This window comes from Canis lupus, chromosome 32 (assembly GCF_048164855.1).
Source record: "Canis lupus baileyi chromosome 32, mCanLup2.hap1, whole genome shotgun sequence".
Classification (NCBI taxonomy): Eukaryota; Metazoa; Chordata; class Mammalia; order Carnivora; family Canidae; genus Canis; species Canis lupus.
Window position 1 is genome coordinate 40,203,180 of NC_132869.1, and position 25,982 is coordinate 40,229,161.

General features: G+C 36.3%; 1 protein-coding gene across 2 annotated transcripts in view; it reads left to right on the plus strand.

Moving 5' to 3' along the window:
- The window catches only part of REC114 (REC114 meiotic recombination protein), a 102,833-nt gene that overhangs the window by 21,250 nt on the left and 55,601 nt on the right, over positions 1 to 25,982 (plus strand). For both annotated transcript variants that reach the window (XM_072809546.1, XM_072809545.1), the window contains exon 2: positions 2,324 to 2,413. In XM_072809546.1, the coding sequence (XP_072665647.1) occupies positions 2,324 to 2,413 (90 nt within the window). The remainder of the gene's footprint in view (positions 1 to 2,323; positions 2,414 to 25,982) is intronic.

Sequence of the window (25,982 nt, forward strand, 5' to 3'; positions counted from 1 at the left end):
CTATAAGTGGAGATCATGAGTGGGCAATTAGATGTAGCAGTTTGAAGAGCAGGGAGGAAGTCTACTGGGATTCTCGTAGAAGTCATTAGTCACCATTTGAAAAAATGGTAAAATAATTTGAAAAGACTTGGTGTCCATAATGAGTGTTTCTGGCCAACAAAAACATACATAAAAATGTTTATAACAGCATTATTTATGGTTGACCTGAACTGGAAAACAGTATTCGTCAACAAAAGAATGGAAAAGAAAATTGTGATGTCATCGTTGAATGGTATTCTATAATATTGAAAATTAATGAACTTAGGTACGTGCAACAATATTGAGGAAGCCAGGCAGAAAATAATTCTTTCTGTATGATTTCTTCATGCAAATAAAGCTAAACTATGGTGTTTAGAAGTCAGGCTATCTTAAGGGAAGGAGGGAGCTGGTAATGATTGGGAGACCGGACTAAGGTACCTTCTGGAAGGTTGGCAGTGTTTTCTGTTTCTTCACCTGGGTGATGATTATTATGTATTTGCTTTATCATCGTTCACTGAGTTGTACATTTAAGTATGAGACACTTTTTGGGATATTTTTGGAATATATATTACATTTTTAAAATTTATTTATGATAGTCACACAGAGAGAGAGAGAGAGGCAGAGACACAGGCAGAGGGAGAAGCAGGCTCCATGCACCGGGAGCCCGACGTGGGATTCGATCCCGGGTCTCCAGGATCGCGCCCTGAGCCAAAGGCAGGCGCCAAACCGCTGCGCCACCCAGGGATCCCTATATTACATTTCTAAAAAAATAAACTGTCATGCTAACATACTGCTTCCCAAAGAATTTGTTGACCAGGCTCTAGTTTTAAAAGCTGTGCTTGACTCCTAGCTATCCTTGTGATTTTAAGTGGTCATGAAGCATACAAGATAGTCCATTTAAACTGTGGCAGGAAGAATATCATACAAATAACTGAGTTCCTAATACTGGAAAAGATGCAGAGCAACCACCATTGAAGTGCAGAGTTTAGCATACCTTCCCTGACATCTAAAACAGCATTTTTTTAAGGTTGGAATTTAAAGTAAATTAGGGAAAACTCAGTAGGAAATCTTAAGTTTAAACAGAGCATTAAAGCTAGGTGGGAAAGATCAGAGAGGGTGACAAAACCTGAGAGACTCTTAACTCTGGGAAACGAACAAGAGGTAGTGGAAGGGACAGTGGGTGGGGGAGATGGGGTGACTGGGTGATGGGCACTGAGGTGGGCACTTGACGGGGTGAGCACTGGGTGTTATGTTATATGTTGGCAAATCAAACTCCAATAAAAGAAGATACAAAAAAAATAAAGCTGTAAACCTCACATATGAAACTATGAAAATATTATTTCTCAAAAGAATGTAGTAACCTTATAAAGATATACTTGAGTAGGTATGTGTTCATTGTTTTGAACTTTGAGCATTGAGGTGAATCCAGAATTTCATCTTATTTATGCAAGGATGTTTGAGTATATTAAAGCCACCTATACAGGGTAGTCACTTGAGACCCAAATCATCCTCTTCTGTATCTGATATTTTGATATTATTGATTGATAATATTGATATTTTGATTTTATTGCCTCAATTCCCTACTAAAACTATAGACCAAATCTAACAAGATAAAATATAATGAGTATAAATGCAAGATCTTACATTTGGGTTCAGGTAAAGAATGTGAAAGTATGATTTACCAACTAAGTGATGAAATTTCAGGAGGTTTTATCAATATCAGATCACTCTTCAAATGGGATGATCCCCTCAAAAGGTTAATGTGATTATAGGCTGTGTTACTGCAAGTAATGGGAGATAGTTAGACCACACCAAGCACATTATGGTCAGTTTGGGCACCATATTTTAAGAGTGGCATTAATGAATTAAATAAAGCTCATCTAAAGGAAAGCACCAGGTTTTGAGGGTTGTAAAAATGGATTATATGACTGAAGAAACAAGGACTGCAAAGTCTGACAGCAATGTAAAGCATTATCCCCACTTTACAGAAAGGAAATTGAGGCTCAAAGATAATTAATGACTTATTAAAATGTTACTGAAAAGTGGTTGGCTCAGGACCCACATCCTTTTATTTTTAAACTAGTATATTTTTCATTTCAAAACATTTGTTTTAGTTATATTTTTAAAAAGTTGACTGTTAGCCCCTATAGAGGAGAAACTTGAAGATATAAGTAAATGATTACAGATTAAATGGAATGAAAGGGAACATTCTGAGTAGGAAGATCAGCGTGAGAAGATATACATTTACTAGTATTACAGAAGTGTATTGTCTTATCCACATTTCTCTCACTTTTTCTTTTTCAAGGTTTTTGACTCCAATGAAGAATCTGGGTATCTTGTTCTCACCATCGTTATATCAGGTCATTTCTTCATTTCCCAAGGACAGACACTGCTGGTAGGTTTTATGCATGTAGTGTAATATGCAAATATATTTCTTTATCTTTGTAGTTTTACATTAGTTTTGTACCCTCAAGTGTCCTCAGGGTCGCAGAAATTCATCAGGTTTAGCAAATTAAGCATGTATCAAATATTCTGTAGCAGTGGGAAATACAAAAATATACTGAATGTTGCCTGACCAAAAGTGGTTTAGGGTTCTGTTTTGAGAGTCAAAGTGGATCAAAGGATTGAGATTAACCAGTATTATAAAGGATTCCTAACTGGGGAAATTGGGTTGAGACAGGCTGAATTTATAGAGAAATGTATGGAGGGTTTTTCAGAGAGGGTAAAGAACATAAGCAGAAGGATAGATTTGAGGAAGTAGAGGAAAATTTGAAGCATGCTATTATTAACTTACATAGCCCTTTATAAAACTAATTTTATAGAGGTATGTTTTTTCTTTATTCGAATATATACACATTGTAGGAAATTTTTGTAAGAAATACATAATGTAGGAAAATTTTGAAATAAAGAAAAAAGGGAGAAAATAACAGTCATTTTGCTTGAAAGTTGATGTTTGAATTGGTATTAGAAACAAAATGAAAATGGCGCCTGGGTGGCTCAGTTGGCTAAGCATCTGCCTTCTGTTCAGTCATGATCCCAGGGCCCTGGAATTGAGCCCCACATCGGGCTCCCTGCTGAGAGGAGGACTCAGCAGAGGGCTCCCTCTGCTGCTCCCCCTGCTTGTGCTCACTCTCTCTGTCAAATAAATAAATAAAATCTTTAAAAATTAAAAAAAAAAATGAAAATACAAGACAACTTCCAGTCAAAGAACTTTAAAAGAAAAGACATGGAAGAGAAGATTATTATATTATTTACTTGTGAACAATATCTATACAGCCATAATAAATTCATACAGGTATTTACTGATTATCAACGTAGGCATAATTTATTCACTGAACATATTTATTGAGCAATTATTATGTGCTAGGCATTATTCTAGATGTTAGAAATCTAGAAGTAAACGGCAAAAACAAAAATCCCTATCACTGTGGAATATCATCATTCTGGTGGGGAGAAGCAGCATGAATCAATAGGTCTATACATATAAAAGATAGGAATTTTTTGTGAATCCCTTATACATTCTGTTAAGGTGGTAGCATCCCACAGATGTACATTGCAATGACCCATGTCTCTGCTTAGGTGGAGTATAGCCTTATCCTTGAATGTGAAGTGACTTGTTAGGGACCTCTTTGTGTTCTTTGTGATTTTTAAAACTGCAGCAATTGTTGTATCATTTTTGCTTTATTTACCGCTGTGAGGGCTTGTATTAGTTGTAGAAGATAAGATGTCTTCTTCAGCTTCAAATGAAGAATATTCCAGATGGTTGACTGGGGGATGCCTAGCCCACAGCTAGTTCTCCTCTGTTGGTATTATGAGTCTTTGCTGAATGATGACATTAAGGAAATTTGGCTTCCTTAGACATAGGCGGTCACTCTGTGCTTTGTCTACTCCATATGTTTGTACCAGTGGTAAATGTTGTTACAAACTGATAGAGGTTTCTTTGTATCATACATGAAATTATTTTTTAAAAAGATTTTATTTACTTATTCATGAGAGACACAGAGAAAGAAGAGAGGCAGAGACACAGGCAGAGAGAAAAACAGGCTCTGTGCAGGGAGCCGGATGTGGGACTCGATCCTAGGACTTCAGGACATGCCCTGGGCTAAAGGCAGGTGCTGAACCACTGAGCCACTCAGGGATCCCTCATGAAATGATTTTTACAATGCAGTTACAAAACTAAGTTTATAAAATTCCAAAGACCCACTACTGAGAAATATGATGGTAACTCTGCAGTTTGTTGCATGTTGCATATATGTATATACCTTATATGTTTGGATGATACATTTTTAAAAAATTCTAAGTAGGGTCCACATCCATTATGGGACTTGAACTCATGACTCTGAGATCAAGAGTCCCACACTATACTGACTGAACCAGTAAGGTGCCCCTATTGGATAATACTTTTTAAAAATTTTTATTAAATACTTTTTAAAACTCATTTTTATTGAGGTATAACTTGCATGAAATTACTTATCTTCAGTGTTCAATTTGATGTGTTTTTGTTTTTGAGAGAGAGCGAGCATACACATGTGTGCAAGCAGGGATGGGGAGGGACAGAGGGAGAGAGAGAATCTTAAGCAGGGTCCATGTCCAGCTCGGAGTCTGATGCAGGGCTCGATCTCACAATCCTGAGATCATGACCTGAGCCAAAATCAAGAGTTGGATGCTTAACCAACTGAGCCACCCGGAAGCCCCTGATATGTTTTGATAAATGAATTTAGTCATGTAACCACTACTACAATTGTGATATAGAACATTGCAATTAACCCCCAAAGTTTACTTGTACCCTTTTTAATCAGTCCCCTCTGCCTAACAACAGATCTGCTTTCTGTTGGCATTGTTTTCCTTCTCTAAAATTTCCTGTAAATGAAATCCTATAATATGTAGTCTTTTGTGTCTACTTTTCCACTTAGCATAATGGAATTCATCCATATTGTTTCTGCCTTTTCACTACTGAATAGTATTCACTGGTCTCTATAAACCTCATTTGCTTAACTGTTCACCTTTTGATAGACATTTGGGTTGTTTCCATTTTTGTGGTTAATATAAATGATGCTGGTATAACCATTTGTATACAAGTCATTGTATGAACATATGTTTTCATTTTTCTCTGATAAACTCCCAAGAGTGGAACTGTCACTGGGTCATATGGTACATCTGTGTTTATTAGAAATGGCACAGCTGGTTTTTCAAAGCGGCATTCCCACAATGTATGAAGGTTCCAGTTGTTCCATATCCTCACTGAGATTTGGTATTGTCACCTTCTTAACTGTTCTAATGGGTATGACATGGCATCTCATGGTACATGTTTTAATTTGCATTCCCATAGTGAGTAGTGACATTGAACAACTTTTTGTGTGTTGACAGGTGTACCTTGGAGATATCGCAGGTTAAGTACTAAATTACCACAATAAAATGAGTATAACAATGAAGTGAAACAAATGCATTTTTTGGTTTCCCAGTGTATGTATAAGTTAGGTTTACACTACACTGTAGTCTGTCAGGTCTATAGGTGCCATAACATTACATATATTTTTTCATAACATTATGTTTAAAAAAACAGTGTACATAATTAAGAAATACTCTGTGGCTAAAAAATGCTAACCACCATCTGAGTTTTCAGAGTCATAATCTTTTTGCTGGTGGGGGTCTTGCCTAAATGCTGCTGGATGCTGACAGATCTGGGTGGTAATTGCTGAAGGTAGAGGTGGCTGTGGCAATTTCTTAAAATAAGACCACCGTGAACTTCGCTGCATTGATGAACTCTTCCTTTCACCAACAACTTCTCTGCAGCGTGCGATGCCATTTGATAGCATTTTCCCCACAGTAGAACTCCTTTCAGAATTGGAGCCAATCTTCTCAAACCCTGCTGTTGCTCTGTCAACTAAGCTTATGTTATATTCTGAATCCTTTTTGTCATTTCAACAGTCTGCACCGCATCTTCAGCAGAAGCAGTTTCCATCTGAAGAAACTACCTTTTTTGCTCATGCATAAGAAGCAACTCCCCATCTGCTAAAGTTCTATCATGAGATTGCTGCAAGTCAGTCCCATCTATGCACTCCTCTTCTGATTCCACTTCTCATCTTCACAACATTTCAGTTATTGCCTTCATTCAAGTCTTGAACCCCTCAAAATCCTCTCTGTAGACTAGAATCCCCTTCTTCACATCTCCATAATAGCTCTTGGGTGGCCTGGTGCATTGTCAATGAGCAGTAATATATTGAAAGGAATCTCTTTGAGCAGTAGGTCTCAACAGTGGGCTTAAAATATTCAGTAAACCATGTTGTAAAAAGATGTATCATCCAGGCTTTGTTATTCCATTTATGGGACACAGGTAAAGTAGCTTGACCATAATTCTGAAGGGCCCTAGGATTTCTGGATGATAAATGAACATTGACTTCAACTTCGAGTCACTAGCTGCATTAGCCCCTCATCACAGAGCCAGCCTGTCCTTTGAAGCTTTGGGGCCAGGCAAATGCTTCTCCTCTCAAGCTATGAAAGTCTGACATGGCATCTTCTTCCAATATAAGCCCATCTCATCTACACTGAAAATCTGTAGTTTAGTGTAGCCCACCTTCATTATCTGAGAGAGATCTTCTGCATAGCTTGCTGCTTCACCTTGCACTTTTATATTCTGGAGACACTGTCTTCCCTTATACCTTCTGAACCACCTATACTGGCCTCAGGCTTTACTTCTGCAGCTTCCTCACCTTTCTCAGCCTTCACAGAATTGAAGAGAGTTAGGGCCTTGCTCTGGAATAGGCTTTGGCTTAAGGGAATGTCGTGGCTGGTTTGATCTATCTAGATTGCTATAACTTTCTATCAGCAATAAGACTATTTTGCTTTTGAATCATTCATGTGCTCACTCAAGTAGTAGTGTTCTTTCAAGAACTTTTCCTTTGCATTCACAACTTGGCTAACTTGTTTGGCACCACTTGTTTGCACCACAGGTTTGGTGCAAGTGGCCTCTCCCAGCTTTAAACATGCCTTCCTCACTAATCATTTCTAGTTTTTGAAGTGAGAGACGTGTGACTCTCTTTTACTTGAACACTTAGAGGCCATTTCATTGTGGGTTATTAGTTGGCCTAATTTCAATATTGTTGTGTCTCAGGGAATAGGGAGGCCTGAGGAGAGGGAGAGAGATGGGAATGGCTGGTCAGCAGAGCAGCTAGACCACACACATTTATTAAGTTTGCTGTCTTACTTTAATGCTTGTGGCTCATGACGCCCCAAAACAATTACAGTAGTAATATAAAAAATCACTGATCATAGGTCATCCTAACAGTTATGGTAATAATGAAATAATTTGAAATATTGTGAGAATTACCAAAATGTGACACAAAGACATGAGGTGAGCAAATGCTGTTGAACAGTCGCACCAATAGATTTTCTTTGCACAGGCTTGCCATAAACCTTCCATTTGTAAAAATAGTATATGAGAAGCACAAAAGCTAAGTATTGCATAAAAACAAAGTGGAGGGGATCCCTGGGTGGCTCAGCGGTTTAGCGCCTGCCTTTGGCCCAGAGCATGATCCTGGAGTCCCGGGATCGAGTCCCACATCGGGCTCCCTGCATGGAACCTGCTTTTCCCTCTGCCTGTGTCTGCCTCTCTCTGTGTGTGTCTTTCATGAATAAATAAATAAAATCTTAAAAAAAAAACAAAACAAAGTGCAATAAAATGACATATTCCCATATTCCTGTATTTTCCTGTATTTGCTGTTTGTGTTTCTTATTAGTGTAGTGCCTGTTTAAATCTTTTAATCTTTTTGAGTTGTCTTTTTTTTTAAAAAAAGATTTTATTTATTTATTTGACAGAGAGAGAGAGAGAAAGAGAGAGAGAGAGCCCTAGCCCGAGCCAGAGAGCACAAAGGGAGGGGCAGATGGGGAACAGCAAAGGGAGCAGGAGAAGCAGGCTCCCCACTGAGCAGAGAGCCCAGGTGGATGGTGTTCTAGGAACCTGGGATCATGACCTGAGCCAAAGGCTGACACTTAACCAGCTGAGCCAGCCAGTTGCCCCTTGAGTTGTCTTTTATATTTGAATTGTAAGAGTTCTTTTTTATTACAACTCTTTTATCAGAAATATGTTCTGCAAATATATCTCAGTCTGTGGCTTACCTTTTTGTTTAAATCTTTGGAAGAGCAGAAGCCTAAAATTTTGAAGTCTTTTTTTTTTTCTTTATGGTTCATGCTTTTTTATGCTGTTTTAGAAATTTTTTTCAACTCCAAGATTGCAATAATATTTTTTCTGTTTTCTTCTGGAAATTTTGAAGTTTTAGCTCTTACATTTAGGCCTATGATCCATTATAAATTTTTAGCATTATTTAATAACACTAATATTTATTATTTTGTATAGAGCCCTTTCTTCCCCTCAATTAAGACAATGTGGTATTGAGAAAACTTACTATATTATGGAATATGATCATGGATCTTCGAGAGTCTGCTTCTGGCACCATGAATTTTTAATGTGTGGTGAGAGTTAAGGGTCTGGATTAACTTTTTTGCAGGTATACTGTTCCAGCACTATTTGTTGAAAAAACTAGCCTTTTCTCATTGAATTACCTTGGTACTTTTGTGAAAATCAATTTTGCTATGTATATGTGGGTATATTTCTGGACTCTGTTCTGTTGACCTATATGTCAGTACTTATTCTAGGAAGAGACTGTCTTGATTACTTCAGCTTTGTCGTAATTTTTGAAGCAGGTAGTATAATTTTTCCAAATTTGTTTTTCTTCAAAGTTGTTCTGGCTATTTTAGGTCATTTGCATTTCCCTATAAATTTTAGAATCAGCTTTCCTATTAAAAAAAAAAACAACTCCACTTGAGTTTTGACTGTGATTGCTTTGAATCTGTAAATCATTTGGGGTAGAATTGACATCTTAATGTTGAGTCTTCTGACCTGTGTACATGTTATAATTATTTATATCCATCATTCCATTTGCTTATATGCTTTTCCTCAGCTGTGTTTTGAAGTTTTGAATAGATCTTATACATATTTAATTAAATGTATCCACAAATACTTCATAGTTTTTATGTTATTGTAAATAGAATTTTATAAATCTCAATGTCTAGTAGTTTATTGCTAGTATGTAGAAACACGACTGACTTTTTTTCACATTGATCTTTTATCTTATGATGTTGCTACACTCATTAGTTCTATAGCTTTTTGTGTAGATGTTTTGTAGAATTTTCCATATCGATGATCTGTGGTCTATGAATACAGTTTTACATTCTTTTTAATCTGTCTACTGTCCCCTTGCCTCCCTTCCTTTTTTTCCCCTACATGACACTGGCAAGGACATCCTTTACAATGTTGAGTAGAAATGGTGAAAGTTGATATCCTTCCTGATCCTGATCTTAGGGGAAAGCAGTTAGTCTATTCGCCAATAAGTGTAATGTTAGTGTTGAGGGTTTTGTAGATACCCTTAACAAGATTGAGGAAGTTCCCTTCTATTCTAGTTTGTTGAGAGTTTTAATCATGAGTAGGAGTTGAATTTCGTTGAATGTTTTTTCTGCATCCATTGAGATGAATCAATCTTTCTTTCTTTCTTTCTTTCTTTCTTTCTTTCTTTCTTTCTTTCTTTCTTTTTCTTTCCTTTTTAGTTCTGTTGATGCAATACACTTTTTAAGATACTCATATTGAATCTACTTTTATTGCAGGAGTATTTGATTTTTAAAATAATGTACATGTGATTAAAAGTGATTAAAAATAAGAATGCATATTAAAACATGACCCCATAAATTAAAGAAGAATTTTTATCAGTTCATACAATTTATTCATAGTATTTTCTGGGTTCCACAAGAACCAACAGAAGAGCAAACACTTTTGGAATAATGACACATTTTAATTGCAATTTTATGTTGGTATTACATTTATATACCCTCCTCCTTCATGCTAATCTGGGGTGTGATATATTTTTAGAATTTTTCCCATGAAAGATAGGGACATAACAGCTATGGAAAGTTTTAGCCACTTCCGTTTTAGTAAGAACCCATTTGTTGGCATGGATTAAAATGTGCTATATTTATACTATCAAATCTTTGTGGAAGCTGCACAAACCCCTGAAAAAGTCATTTATTTCAGAGAAACTGATGGCTATGGCCCAGTAAAAGCTCCCTCTGTGATACATTTTTGTAGAAATCCAAATAGGCCAACAAGGCTTTGGGTTTTTTGCTTGGACCTGGCAGCTATTTAAACATAATTTCCCTTAAACTTCATAGTTTTCTCATTGTCATCTCCTGTTGAGGTCCATAGGATCTTAATGTTTTAGATTAAATTTAGCTTGGTGTACAGTAATACCATGGGTTTCCATTTTGCTTGTTCAGTTGGCACCTGCACTTACGTGATGATGTCACTGTCAGAGGGCTCCATGCATACTCACCACTGGGCCATTCTCTTATTATTTCTCGTGGAGGGTTAGTATGGCAACAAGGCAGGGAGACCTTTGCCCCATCCTCAATCTACTTTGGACTTGAGCTCAAATGGTTTCCTCTTTCTGGTCTTGGCATTTTGAACAGATTCTCCCTTGCCTATTTTGGGCTTTTAAAATTTGTTTTTAATTATGGTAAAATACACATAACAAAACTTTTTATAGTTTAATAGTAACCATTTTAACTCTTTTTAAGTGTATAGTCCACCGGTATTAAGTACATTCACATTATTGTATAGCCAACACTACTGTCCATCTCCAGAAGTCTTTTAATCTTGCAAAACTGAAACTCTACGCATTAAATAGTAGCTCCCTACTTCCAGCCCATCACCTGCCAACAACCATTCTACTTTCTATCTCCATGAATGTAACTACTCTAGGCACCTCATACAAGTGGAATCATGTAGTTTTTGTCTTTTCGTGATGACTTATTTCACTTAGTGTAATTTTCTCAAGGTTTATCCAGTTGAAACAAGTATCAGAATTTCCTTCCTTTTGAAATTGAATAATATTCCATTGTATGTATATACCACATTTTATTTATCCATTTATCTGTCAGTAGACAGTTTGTTTCCACTTTTTGCCCTTTGTGACTAATAGTGCTATGAACATGGGTATATAGATATCTCCATGAGACCCTGCTTTCAGTTTTTTGGAGTATATATCTAGAAGTGGGATATTGGATCCTATAATAATTCTATCTTAATTTTTTGAGGAACTGCCATACTTTTTTCCACAGTGGATACACTATTTTATACCCCAGCTAAGCTTGCACAAGGGTTCCAATTTCTACTCTAATGCTTGTTGTTTTGTTGTTGTCTCTTTCGTTAAGGTGTCACTGACATAACGTTATATTAGTTTAAGGTTAACATAATTATTTGATATTTGTATACACTGCTAAATGATCACTACAACTATCTACTTAATATGTCATCTTATATAGCTGCAAAAAATATTTTTCTTGTGATGAGAACTTACAAGATTTATTCTCTTAGCAACTATCAAATATGCAATACAGTATTATTAACTGTAGTCACCATGATGTATATTACATCTCCATGACTTATTTATTTTACAACTAGAAGTTTGTACCTTTTGACTCCCTTTGCTTATTCCCTGCCCCCACCCTGTCACCCCCAACAGTATCCACTTTTGGCAACCACTGGTCTGTTCCCTGTATCAGTGAGCTTGTTTTTTTTGTTGTTGTTGTTGGTTTGTTTTTGCTTTAGATTCCACATATAAGTGAGGTCATATGGTATTTGTCTTTCTCTGTCAGACTTATTTCACTTAGTGTAATTCCTTTTAGGTATATCCATGTTATTGCAAATGACAGGATTCTTTTTTATGGCTGATTAATAGCCCATTGTGTGTATGTGTGACATTTTCTTCATCCATTCATCCACTGAATGGACACTTAGGGTGATTCCATATGTTGGCTATTAATGATGCAATGATTATGGGGTACATATATATTTTCATTTTCTTTAGATAGAATATCCAGAAGTAGAATTGCTGGATCATATGGTAGGTCTAATTTTAATTTATTGAGGAAGCTCCACAGTGTTTTTCATAGAGACTATGTCGACTTACATTTCTACCGACAGTACACAAAGGTTCCCTTTTCTTCGTATTGTCGCCAACGCTTGTAATTTCTTGTCTTTTTGATAATAGCCATTTTAATAGATATAAGGTGATATTTCACTGTGATTTTCATTTGTATGGTATATGATCCTTTTCATGTGTTGCTGAATTTGGTTTGTTAATATTTTGTTGAGGATTTTTGTGTATATTTTTATCATAGATATGTTACTGGCCCATAATTTTCTTTTCTTATGGCATCCTTGTCTGAATTTGGTATCAGGGTAATACTGGCCTATAATATGAATATAGAAGCATTCCCTCTTCTGTTTTTTGTGGAGGAGTTTGAGAAGGATTGGTAGTAATTCTTCTTTGAATGTTTGGTAGAATTCACCAGTGAAACTGTCTGGTCCTGGACTTTCCTCTTTGGGGAAGTTTTGAGTATTGATTAAGTTTCTTTACTAGTAGTTGATCTGTTCACATTTTCTCTTTCTTTATGATTCAGTTTTGGTAGGTTGTAGGTTTCTAAGAATTTATCCATTTCTTCTAGGTTGTCAAATTTGGTTCATAGTAGGCTCATAATTCTTTGTATTTCTGTGGTATCAGTCATATAGTTTCCTCTTTTATTTCTAATTTTATTTATTTGAGTCTTTTTTCTTGGTGAGTCTAGCTAAATGTTTGTTAATATTGTATATATTTTCAAAGAACCAGCTCCTAGTTTCATATATCTTTTCTGTTATTTTACTCTCTTTCTTTCTTTCTTTCTTTTTTTGGATAGTAGCCATCATAATTGTTGTGAGGTCATAGCTCAGTGTGGTTTGATTTGCATTCACTACTTGTTAGTGATGTTGAACATCTTCATGGGCTTTTGGGCAGGAGAAATAACTATTCAAGTCTTTGCATATTTTCTGATTGGGTTTTCTTGTTGTTGAGTTGTAGAATTGAGAGTTTGTTGTTGTTACTGATGTATAATATCTCTCCAAACATTTAATACACACCCAGCAGCTGATGAATGCAGCTTCTTTTTTACTAGGTTTCATGTGCTTTCCTTTTTTCCCCTGTTTCTTCTTTCAGCTTGGGTAAGTATGGGCTGATGTAGGCTGAGCACTGTGAGCCTTTTTTGGAGTGGGGACAAAGAATAGCTTTTGTGGGGCACAGTGTTCTGCACCTTGCTGTACCCTCATCCAGTCACCATTCAGTGCAAGATTACTCCTCCCTTTGCTCGGTCCTAGTTGACTCCTTACCTCCTGGTGTTGGAGCTCCCGATCAGAGTGCAGTGTCATCTGTTTTCTGTTTCCCAAACCCTTTTTTTAAAGTGTAGAATTCATAACTCCTTTTGAGATATATCTAAAGTTAAAAACATATTCTATGTATAATTGTAAATGTATAAAAGTCCACTTTTTATCAGCATCTCCCTTCCAACCTAGAAGCTAAGGAAGCTAATGTTCTAAAGATATCCAAATGGGGGAAATTAGAAATAATTTCCTGAGACTTTAGCCTCTATTTCCAGCCACTCCTTTTTATTTCACTGGTTTTTAACCAACACAAGTGTCTTCACCTAAATAAAACTATGTCTGAAACACATAAACCATAAACTGGTATTGAGACCATTTTAATTCTGTCTCCTTGGGAAACATGGGTCATCCTGGAAATGATGGAGTTCATTTGGTTCTGTTTGCCTTTTAACTTTTCATGCCCAGTCCAAGTATTCTTCAAAAAGAAATTGTCTTACTGTTTACCAGTGGAAATTTTATATTCCTATTTAAGTGAACTCTGAAAACTTTAAACACTAACCCGTTAGTTTAAAAAATACTTGTTCAAATCACAGTCTCAGCTTAAGAATCATCTGAAAGGAGAGACTTAGCACAGATTTTTAAAATCTGTAAGTTATTTAAATTTAAATTATTTAAAACAGTTAAATTCTTCGAATTAGAACTAGTCTTTGGCCACTTTTTCAAGAAGGGTCAAGGAAGATGGAGCTCTTCATAACTTTATCATCACCCTCTTCCCACATTTAAACCATTGGCATCAATTATATCACTGTTTTTGGTCTTTTCTCTCCCCTCCAGAGAGAATTGGGTTAGTAAGAGTTAAAGCATTTCTCTGCTCTATTTTTATACTTTCCCACATCTAAATAAACTTCAGCGCCTATGCAGTACTGGCCTGAAAAGTTGCTGACTACCCGTTTAAGAGGCATGTGAAGGGCGTCCTCCACCATACCTCCCCTATCTCCCTTTGCTGCCTTTGGGAACCTGTGACTTCATTAATGAGACATCCGAGACTTACATATTGGACTCTCTTGCCTTTCCTCCCTTAAATTACCGATTGGGCTCAACTTGTCATTAAGTAAGAGAACAGTCCGTGAACTCCACTCTTATGACTACTCCAGAAAAAACAACTCACACAGCTGCTGCAATTTCTCTCATCTCCTCCCAGGCTTCCTCAGGCAGCAGTTCCCTCGCTTGCCTTCCCGACACTCCTTCCAGTTCCAAACTTGTTTAACAAGGGTGGTGGTGTATCTGTGCCAATTTCACTTCTGATGGCAATGGATGCATTTCAGGTGGGTGGAAGGAGAAAGCATACTACTATGCGCTGGAGTTACAGTTACTTGCTTAATTGGCAGTGGGAATAGAATCTTATTAGAAGTGAGGTGACCATACATGACTGCAGTAGATACAGTGAATCTCAGCAGAGTCTCCTCTCTCTCATCTGATGACATTGGTTTTTGCCAGGTTCTAGCAAAACTCACTTTTTGCTAAGTCATAGCCTTTTATATGTGAGCCTTACTTTATCATTCTGGAAAAAATATATCAGTTATCTTGTGATTAAGGAAATGTTGAAAAGCATTGGATTCACATATACATCCTTTCTAAGATTGAAAGCTGTCAGTGCTTGGGTGTTTCTACAAGCTTTTCAGCATTCTGGAAATCCACAATGTCTTTCACATTTTCTGTTGGGACACTGGGGTTTTGTTATTGGTATTATTGGCATTATCTTTCTAGAGTAAGAATATTAAATCTTTGAATGCTTATTGAAATCTTTTTTTCTTGAATTGTCATTGGCTTTTTGGAAAATAATTTTAGTTACAGTAAAATATACTCATTGAGCTCATGGAGTTTTGAAGGTTTTGTGTGTTTTTTTTTTAATATTTTATTTATTTATTCATCAGAGAGAGAGGCAGAGACACAGGCAGAGGGAGAAGCAGGCTCCATGTGGGAGCCCGACATAGAACTTGATCCCAGGTCTCCAGGATCAGGCCCTGGGCTGAAGGCGGCGCTAAACAGCTGAGCCACCCAGACTGCCCAGTTCACAGAGTTTTGATAGATGTATACAAGTGTATAAGGCACCTATTATGAGCATGGAACTTATCTCTCACCCTCCAAAATTCTCTCATGCCCACCCATTCCCAGGCAACCACTTTCTTTCTGCTCTACTTTCTGTCACTGCAGATTAGTTTTGCTTTTGCTAACAATTGATACACATGGAATTATATAGTAGGTACTCTTTCTCGTCTGGTTTCCTTTATTCAGCATAATGTTTATTGCTGGTTAGAATTTCATTTTATAGGGCAGCCCGGGTGGCTCAGTGGTTTGGCACCGCCTTCAGCCCAAGGAGTAATCCCAGAGACCCGGCATTGAGTTCCATGTCGAGCTCCATGCATGGGGCCTGCTTCTCCCTCTGCCTGTGTCTCTGCCTCTCTTTCTCTCTCTCTCTCTCAAGAATAACTAAATAAAATCTTTAGAATTTCATTTTATAAATGTAGCACAATTTGTTTATCCATTCATCTATTGATGAATATTTGGGTTATTTCCAATTTGGGTTAATTATGACTAAAGCTGCTATGAACATTTGTATACAAGTGTTTATGTGAACAGATGTTTTAATTTCTCTTAGGTAAAACCTAGGAGTTGAATTGCTGGGTTGCATGGTAAATGAGTATTTAACTTCCTAAGAATCTGTTGTACTGTTTTTCACAGTAGTCATATGATTTTGCTTTTCCATCAACTCTGTTTGATAGTCATGTTGCTCTACATTTTTGCTAACATTGGTATTGTCATACCTTTTTTATAGTTTTAGGGACTCTAGTGTCTGTGTAATGGTATGTCATTGTAGTTCAGTTCTCATTCCGGAATAACTAATGAAGCACATATATTTATTGTCCAGGTTAAGAAATAGAACATTTTGGGGCACCTGGCTGGCTCACTCAGAAGAGCACATGACTCTTGGGGTTGTGAGCTTGAGTGTCATGTTGGGTGTAGAGATTACTTAAATCCCTCAATCAATTAATCTTTAAAAAAAGAAACATGTTTTGAAGTGTCATTGACATATAATACTATATTAGTTTCATGTATACAACAAAATGATTCAATATTTGTATATATTATAATCCCCAAATAAATCTAGTTAACCTCCATCAGCATGCATAGTTACAAAGATTCTTTTCTTGTGATGAGAAATTTTAAGATCTACTCTCTTAGCAACTTTCAAATATGCAATACAGTATTATTAGCTATAGTCTCCATGCTATGTTACATCCCCATGACTTATTTTAAAACTGAAAATTTGGGGGAATCCCTGGTGGCTCAGCAGTTTAGCGCCACCTTCGGCTCAGGACATGATCCTGGAGTCCCACGATCGAGTCCCAGGATGGAGTCCCACATTGGGCTCTCTGCATGGAGTCTGCTTCTCCCTCTGCCTGTGTCTCTGCCTCTCTCTGTCTCATGAATAAATAAAATCTTTTTTAAAAAAACCCTGAAAATTTGTGTCTAAGAAATAGAACAGGGATCCCTGGGTGGCGCAGCGGTTTGGCGCCTGCCTTTGGCCCAGGGCCCGATCCTGGAGACCCGGGATCGAATCCCACGTCGGGCTTCTGGTGCATGGAGCCTGCTTCTCCCTCTGCCTCTCTCTCTCACTGTGTGCCTATCATAAATAAATAAAAATAAAAGAAATAGAACATTTTGATGTTCTATTCTACCCCCAGAAACCTCTCCTGTTCCCCTCCAGTCACTATAGTATGTCACCACCCTCCCAAAAGCTAACCACGATTCTGACTTCTAACACTATAGATTAGTTTTGCCTTTTTTACACTTTATATAAAATGAATAAATACAAGTCTCTTCTATGCCTGGCTTCTTTCACTCATTATTATATTTATGAGATTCGTTCATATTGTGTGCAATTATAGATGATCCATTCTTGTTTTGTGAATATATCACAATTTACTTATCCATTGTATTGGATGGGTATTTGAGTAATTTTTAATTTTTAGCTAATTCTAATAGTGCTTCTGTGAACATTCTAGTACATATCTTTTGGTAAACACTTGTGTGCATTTTTGTGGGGCATATAGTTAGGAATGGGATAGATGGAGTTATAGGACAGCACTTCTCAAACTTTAATGTGCTTATGGTAATAACCTTGGCTCTTAGTAAATTGTTAATTGTGAATCAGCAGGTTTTGGATGTGGTCTGAGATTTTATGTTTCTAACAAACTCTTAGGTTTGCTGTTGCAACTAATGATGCTGTTGCTAATTCCTGGACATACTCTGAAGTATATGCCTATGTTCAGCTTTGGTAGATACTGCCAAAGAGTTTTTCAGAGTGATTATGCCCAATTATACTCATTTATAATGTATGAGAATGCTCCACATTCTTGACAACACTTGGTAATTTCTCTTTATTTTGGCAGTTTTGGTAGATGCATAGCGATGGCTCATTGTGGTTTTAATTTCTCTTTTTCTTACTTACTAATGAAATTGTGTACTTTTCCTTATGTTTATTGGCGATCTGGATATCCTCTTTTGTGAATTTTATGTTGAAATTTTCTGTTCATTTTTCTACTGGTTTATCATTGATGTTGGTTTTCCTTATGCTATTAATAGTTCTTATTCTATTACATCTCTTACTTTTTTCTTAATTTTTCTTTCTTTTTTCTTTGAGCTCTCTACTTATTTCTGCCTTACTCTTAACCAAACTTTAGTCTGTTAAAAAAAATCTGATCTGTCATCTCTGGTTTCAAAGAACCTGTTTTTTAAAATTTTATTAAATTTCACACAAAGCAATTTTATTTAATATTTACTTCTGTTTCTAGGGTTTTTTCAAAACTGTATGCCCTTTTCTGTATCTTGTGTGTTATATTTTCCTTTTTAATTTTTATTGCATGATGGTTTCGTAAGCCCCATATGTGTTTTTTTCTCCTCCTCCTGTTCCCCCTTCCCATCCTTTCTCCTCTTCTTCCTCTTCCTCCTTCTCTTCCTCTTTCTCCTTTTTTTTTTTTTTCTATTCTATTTATCCTTATGCTTGGAGAAGTCTCATCTAGGGCCTGTGGGGGGGTTCATCTGCAATAACCCCCTGATCTTGGATACTAATAGATTTTCCTTTCAAATATTACATAAGTGACCTGGTTGATAGAAATTTACATCTCTGTTCCTCTACCCAGAAACCTGACAGGAGTAGGAGCCTGTCCTAGCAGGGAGTGATGTCTCTAATTTCTTCTGTGAGGAATGAGACTCATTCAGAAGCTGTGAGGCTAGCTTTGCTAGCCAAAAGGCCAGTTGTATATACTATACTTATTCATCTACCTTCCTAGGTTATCCACTCAAGGTTTCTGGGAGAAATTGCTAAATTTCCTAGGCCATTATTTGGTATACTGTTGTGCATATCCTGTTTCTAGTGCTTTTGATTGGTGATGGTAAAACAGATTTCACAAGAAAGGTTTCTTCTACTTTCCTAAGGCGAACCCTTTCCTAGCTCTTGCCCTTCTTATTAATTCTATTTTTGCCAGTATCTCCACTGCTTTCTCTCCAACTCACAGCACTCCTTTCTCCGGAAAATAAGTTACTAGTTGGCTCTTGACATCTTTCTTCTATCCCAGATTTATCTCTCCATGTCTTTCAGAAATTCTTCATTAGTTTTATCATAGTAATGGCATCCATTCAGAGTTTCTAACATTGATGTAGTTGTCTCTTATTTTAGGTTTATTTTGGCATTTTAATTGTGATGGGATGAAGGTGTTGAGTTTAATACCTCTATTCAAGATGTTATTGTACCTAGAAGTCTAAAAACCTTTTAGATAACTTCTGATTTTTTTTCTCACTGAAATACTTTATTCCACCAAAATGTATGTTTTCTCACTATAGAGTAACAAAGTTAATAGAGTTAAAGTCTTGCAATTTTTTGTGAGGTTTGGTTATTCATGGTATCTCAGATAAGGTTGTGTTAGCAATTGGGTGATGTCTGTCAGTGGACTGGAATATCCAAATATAAATCAAGAACATTTCTGTACCCGAAAGTACTTCACTGACATGGTGGATCAGATAAATAAGGCACTCTAAATGGGTGATCTTTGACCTAAGCCTGAGCTGCTTTGTTATACTAAGTGTTTTGTGATGAGTGAGTGTATATTTATCTAGCTTCACTGATAAGGTAATAGCTCTGATAGGGAATTTAAGGGCTTATCTAGCCTGCTTTGCTTTTAAAACTATAATTGTACTTTTTCTGTTGGACTTCATTGGGGCTTTTCTATGTATTTCTTATCCTTTCTTTAGGGACTAATTCTGGAAAATAATTTGTAAAAAAATGTGTCTATTTTGTATTTAGTATGAAAAACCTTAAGCATGTGAAGCCAGTAATACTGATCATTTCATTTCTTCTCTTATCTTTTTTCTCTAAAGTGAGTCATAACTTTGGAATGATGCTTTTGAAAAGATAGCCTACTCACAAAGAGTAATTTTGACACCAGAAACCCCAGTGCCCCCCTTTCATTTCCAAATATCTTGCAGTCACATATATTTGCCAGATTTTGTAGATTGTGTCTTTTATTTTTAAAGCTCCCATTTAGTTTACCAGACTTGTAGTTTGGAAGAAAAAGTGCCTCTTTGGGGCTGAATTCTGGTTGGTTCTTATTTCATATGTTGAAAGTTTTCATCAATTTGTAGCTCACCAGTTATCTATGACGTGTTTTATAATCAATGTCATGACTAAAAAAAAACACATTGTGAATACCATAGTCATAATTTTTTACAGTGCAAATATTTTAAAAAGTCTTCATTTCTTACTATTTTTACTGTAACAAATTAATTCTTGGTTTAATTTACATTCCTCTTTACTGTCTTATCAAATGACATGGCATGAATTCAGTCACATGGTACTCAGCCAGGCTTCTAGATTCCTTCTCTGGTTAAGGAGTTCTAGAATTTAGTCTTTCTGAAAACACATCGTTGGTATAAGATTCTTTTCCCTGCAGTATTCAAGCCGACATGAATTTTGATTGGATCAGTTTTACTTGGGTTGTTTTATTTATTTATTTAGTTTTTTAAAGATTTTATTTATTTATTCATGAGAGAGAGAGAGAGAGAGAAAGAGAGTCAGAGACACGGGCAGAGGGAGAAGCAGGCTTCACAGGGAGCCCAATGTGGGACTCCATCCTGGGTCTCCAGGATCAGGCCCTGGGCTGAAGGCAGGCGCCAAACCACTGCGCCACCCAGGCTGCCCACTTGGGTTGTTTTAAAATAGTAAATCTTTTACTATTATTAGAGAAAAGTCTTTTTTTTTTTTTTTTGGTATCACTAATAATTAACGAAGAGGAAACAAGCAGATTTTACTTTGACTGTTACTACTTAAACTCTTCTTTTTAAACCTTTAAAGTAATTTAATACTTATGAATGTTTAGTTCTTCAGTGGAGCTTACTGAGGAGACAAAATTTATACACTGAAAACAAAGAAGGTACAATTCTAAGTGATGTGGTTTAGATTATAAGCACCAGCACCATGGTGGAAGTAATTGGAAATAATTTCAGACTAACCAAAGGGGTTGCAAAAATAATACAAGGTACCTTTCACTCAGCTTCTCCAAATGTTAACATTTAGCATAAAATAATGAATAAAACCAGGAAGTTCACATTGACACAATACCATTGACTTATATACAGACTTTATTCTTATTTTACCTATTATTCCTCTGTCCTTCTGCTGGTCTAGGATCTAACCTAGGATCCCACCTTGCGTTTAGTTGTCATGTCTCTCAGCTTTGTGCAGTGGCGGTATCTTAGCCGATGAGGTTTATCTGCAGCGCGATTATCGTTAATAGTTGTCATATCTCGGGGATCCCTGGGTGGCGCAGCGGTTTGGCGCCTGCCTTTGGCCCAGGGCGCGATCCTGGAGACCCGGGATCGAATCCCACGTCAGGCTCCCGGTGCATGGAGCCTGCTTCTCCCTCTGCCTGTGTCTCTGCCTCATTCTCTCTCTCTCTCTCTGTGACTATCACAAATAAATAAAAATTAAAAAAAAAAATAGTTGTCATATCTCCTTGAGCTGCTTTGTCCAGGATACCACCTCAGTCTTTGTTTTTCATGAGTGTCTTTGATGTGTTATGAGTATTGGCCAGTTATTTTGTAGAATGTCCTAAAAGATGAAGATGATTAGCCTTTCTCCTTTCATCATCTCAGGAGGTACACAGACTTGATAGGTCTCATTACTGGTGTGGATTACTTGGTCACTTGCTTAAGGTGGTATCTGCCAGCTTTCTCCATTGTAAAGTTACTGTTTTTCCTCTTTAAGATATATTTTTAGAGAGATACTCTGAGGTATACAAGTTTCTGTTTCTCATTAAACTCTTGTGCACTAATTTTAGCATCCATTGATGACTCTTGCCAGCAACAATTATTGCTCTAGTGTTTGCCAAATGGTGATTTTCTATTTCTATGATTCTTTTGCACATTTATTAATTGGAAGGGTTGTCTCTTTCCCCTTGTTTATTTATTTATTCATTTATTTGGTTATGTCAGTATAGACTCATAGATATTTACTTTATTATGTAGGTCATTATCCACAACTATTATTATTTATTTTGCCACTAGCACCAATTTTTTGTTAGAATATCAGGGTTCTTTTTTTTTTTTTTAATTTATTTTTTATTGGTGTTCAATTTACTAACATACAGAATAACCCCCAGTGCCCGTCACCCATTCACTCCCACCCCCCGCCCTCCTCCCCTATCAGGGTTCTTAAACATTCCTGTGTACCATGAAATTTGATATTAGGCAAAATATTCAGGTATTTTCACCTTCAGGGTGCTCAGTGTAAAGTAGAAATAGTATCTGTTCTGCTATATATAAAATAGATTTGCAGATTCTAAAATGTCATACAAATGGTAACATTGTCATTATTCTGTTGTTAAATGCCTATGGCTCTTCAGAGAACAAAGGCTATTTTCAGGGGCAGACTTGAGAGTTAATTCTTTTAGACTGCTCACTTATTTCAGTAGGGAGGACCAAGAATGGAGGTAGAGAGAGATAGCTGTATGAGATTAGAGGCAGAAAAAAGATGAAAGTAAATAATAGAAATACAGAGCAGTACACAGTCTCACATTCTGCTGTGTACGATACTTTCTGAATTCCCTAGAATATTATGCAGTAGTAAATGTATTTGACTATTAGTTTTGAAAACTCCGTTTCATGTAGCAAAATAGGTTTCCAAATTAAATGTGGCTTATAAAAACAACAGTAATTTAATTTTTTCTTGTACCTTAAACTGTTATTTGGTTTGGAAACATAATCTCAGGTGTACTTTATTAAAAATGTGTGAAACACACAAAACCATAAGGTGTTGTGGATGTTATTGCTCTTAGCTTTTTTCCCAGTTTGCTTTGTGAGTCTTTTTTGGTACCTATGACAATACTATGTGCAGAAGTCCTTAACTCCTTCCTCTTATTAAGTTTCTGAATCAATACATATATATCCTGCTGAGGATTTGTTCCTCCATCCTGTTTGCTCTGGAAATTTGGAAGATATGTTGAATGTTAAATTTGTGACTTAAGATTTCTTTCTTTTTTCTTTTTTTTTTTTTTTTTTTTGGTCTTTGGGGATGAAGGTTTTATTTCTTCATGTTACCACAATCAGGCAAAAAATAGTAGACTAAGCTGCTAAGTAGGTCGACCTGCCTGAGCACCATGAGGTGGCGAATTCTAATGAGATTTCCTGACTTCAGCAGTTAGTAGTGATGGGAACAGGGAGTGGAAATAGCAGTACTTGAACTGCAAATAGTCAAAGGAGAATAAATGAGTTTCCACTTTGTTCAACATATGTAACTGAGGAAACAGAAGACTTCACACCACAGTATGTTTTTTTAATTTCATGTTAAAGATATGGCCAAATAAAGACACGACATCAGCATGAAATAAAGAACAGATCACAGTAAATGATTATATTAATGGATGTGGGCTATTTCAGTTGGCATCTTCTGTGTTCTCTTATACAGTAAAAGATTAGTGATAGACTTGCCTCCTTGTTGTATATGTTTATAAAAGCTAAAATAAGGTATTGAAGCTCTCAGAGGTTGATATTTTGCACCAGTTATTTCAGAGGGGGATGTTTTATTAAAAACCCAGAGATTGGGACGCCTGGGTGGCTCAGTGGTTGAGCGTCTGCCTTTGACGCATGGCGTGGTCCTGGAGACCCGGGATCAAGTCCCACATCGGGCTCCCTGCATGGGGCCTGTTTCTCCCTCTGCCTATGTCTCTGCCTCTCTCTGTGTGTCTTTCATGAATAAATAAATAAAATCTTAAAAAACAAAACAAAACCCCAGAGACCTCAAAATCAACAATAAATGCAGTGAACCTCAAACTTTTGATTTAGCTTAGCTTTTGATTTTAGCTTGAAATTTCATCCTTTTTTGTTGGTTTTTGGTGATTGACTTGTTTGCACAATAGCACTCAGCTGAACTATCCCTATCCCCCTTGTCACTGCTGCTCTGGCTTAGTCTACCAAGTAGCTAAAATATTCCAGCTGATAGGACATTGGGTACTCTCAAGGAACACCTGCCAAGGTGTTAGTTACTTCTAAGTCAATTAGTTTGATTCCTTTTATTTAGTTGAACTTAAACTCATTATGAAGGGGGAAAGTATTATGGAATAATGTTTAATTGCCATATGGCTGTGTGAAGAATTTTTAAATAGAAAAATTAAATATTTACCAGAATTCGCTTTGGCCATTTGCTATCTAATGCAACCTTTTATGTTTAAATCTTTCAGATTGGCATACAAAGAACAAAAGGTTAATGAAAAAAATGTTAATTGAAGTATAGTTAATATACAATGTTATATTAGTTACAGGTCTATGACTGATTCTACAATTCTTTAAAAAAATATTTATTTAAGTATTCTACACCCAGTGTGGGGCCCAAACCCACAACCCCAAGATCAAGAGTCACACACTCCTCCAAATGAGCCAGTCAGACATCCCTGTCACCATCTGTCATCATACAATGTTATTACAATACCACTGACTGTTCTCTATGCTGTACTTTTCATCTTTGTGACTTATTTTATAACTGGAAGTTTATGCCTCTTAATCCCCTTTCTCTATTTCACTCATCTTCCCCTCCACTGACATATTTCGGTTAGCATAATAGCCTCTAGGTCCAACCATATTGTCACAAATGGCAAGATCTTATTCTTTTTTATTGCTGAGTAATATTCCTTTGTATATACGTACTACATCTTTCTCCATTCATCTATCAATGGCCTAACATGTGATCTCTCCTGGAGAACCTTCCATGTGTACTTGTAAAGAATGTGTATTCTGCTGTTTTTGGATGAACTATTCTGTATATATCTCTTAGATACATCTGGTCTAACATGTTCAAAGACACTGTTTGCTTATTGATTTTCTATCTGAATGACCTATCCATTGATATAAGTGAGGTGTTAAAGTCCCCTACTATTATTGTATTACTATAAACTTCTCTATTAACATTTGCTTTAGATATTTAGGTGCTTTTGGGTCGGATGCATAGATATTTACAATTGTCACGTCCTCTTATTGGATTGATCCCTTTATCATTATGTAATGCTCTTCTTTGTCTCTTGCTACAGTCTTTGTGTCAAAGTCTACTTTGTCTAATATAAGCATTGCTACCCTGGCTTTTTTTCCCCCTTTCATTTGCATGGTATGTTTTTCCATCCCTTTTCTTTCAGTCTGTATACATCTTTAGGTCTGAAGTGAGCCTCTTGTAGTCAGCATATAGATGAGTCCTGGTTCTTTATTCATTCAGTCACTCTGTGTCTTTTGATTGGAGCATTTAGGCCATTTATATTTAAAGTAATTGTTGATATGTACGTACTTGTTGCCATTTTGTTAATTGTTTTCTGGGTTTTTTTTTTTTTTTTAGTTTTTCTTTGTTCTTTTATTTTTCTCTTGCTCTCTTCCCTTCTGGTCTGGTGGCTTTCTTTAGTGTTATGCTTGGATTGCTTTCTTTTTATTTTTTGTACATCTATTATGGGTTTTTGATTTGTGATTACCATTGGGTTTATATATAACATCTTACATGCATAGCAGTCTATATTCAGTTGATGGTTGCTTAAGTTCAAACACATTCTAAAAGCACTAAATTTTTACTCCCCCCTCCCTGTTTTATGTATATGTTGTCATATTTTGTGTCGACTAATTTTTGTAGATCTAATTGATTTTACTACTTCTGTGTTTAACCACGATACTACTGGCTTTGTAAGTGATTAATCTACTTCCTTTACTGTTTGCTTTTATCTGTGAAATTCTCTCTTTTTATAATTTTCTTCTAATGATGGCCTTTTCTTACCCAGTTAAAGAAATCTCTTTAACATTTCATATACGGCATTAGTTTAATGGTGATGAATTCCTTTAACTTTTGTTTGGGAAACTCTATCCCTCATTCAATTCTGAATGATTGCTAGCTAGAGAATTCTTGGTTAGAGGTGTTTTTCCTTTAGTATTTTGAATATATCATGTCACTGTCTTAAAGTTTGCAGTTTCTGCTGAAAAATCAGCTGATAGCCTTATGGGGTTTCCCTTGTGTCCTTGTATGTAACTGTTTTCTTTTGCTGCTTTTAAAATTCTATATCACTACTTTTTGTCATTTTAATTATGTGTCTTAGTGTTGACCTCCTTGGTTAATTTTGCTGGGGGCTCTCTGTTTTTCCTGGAC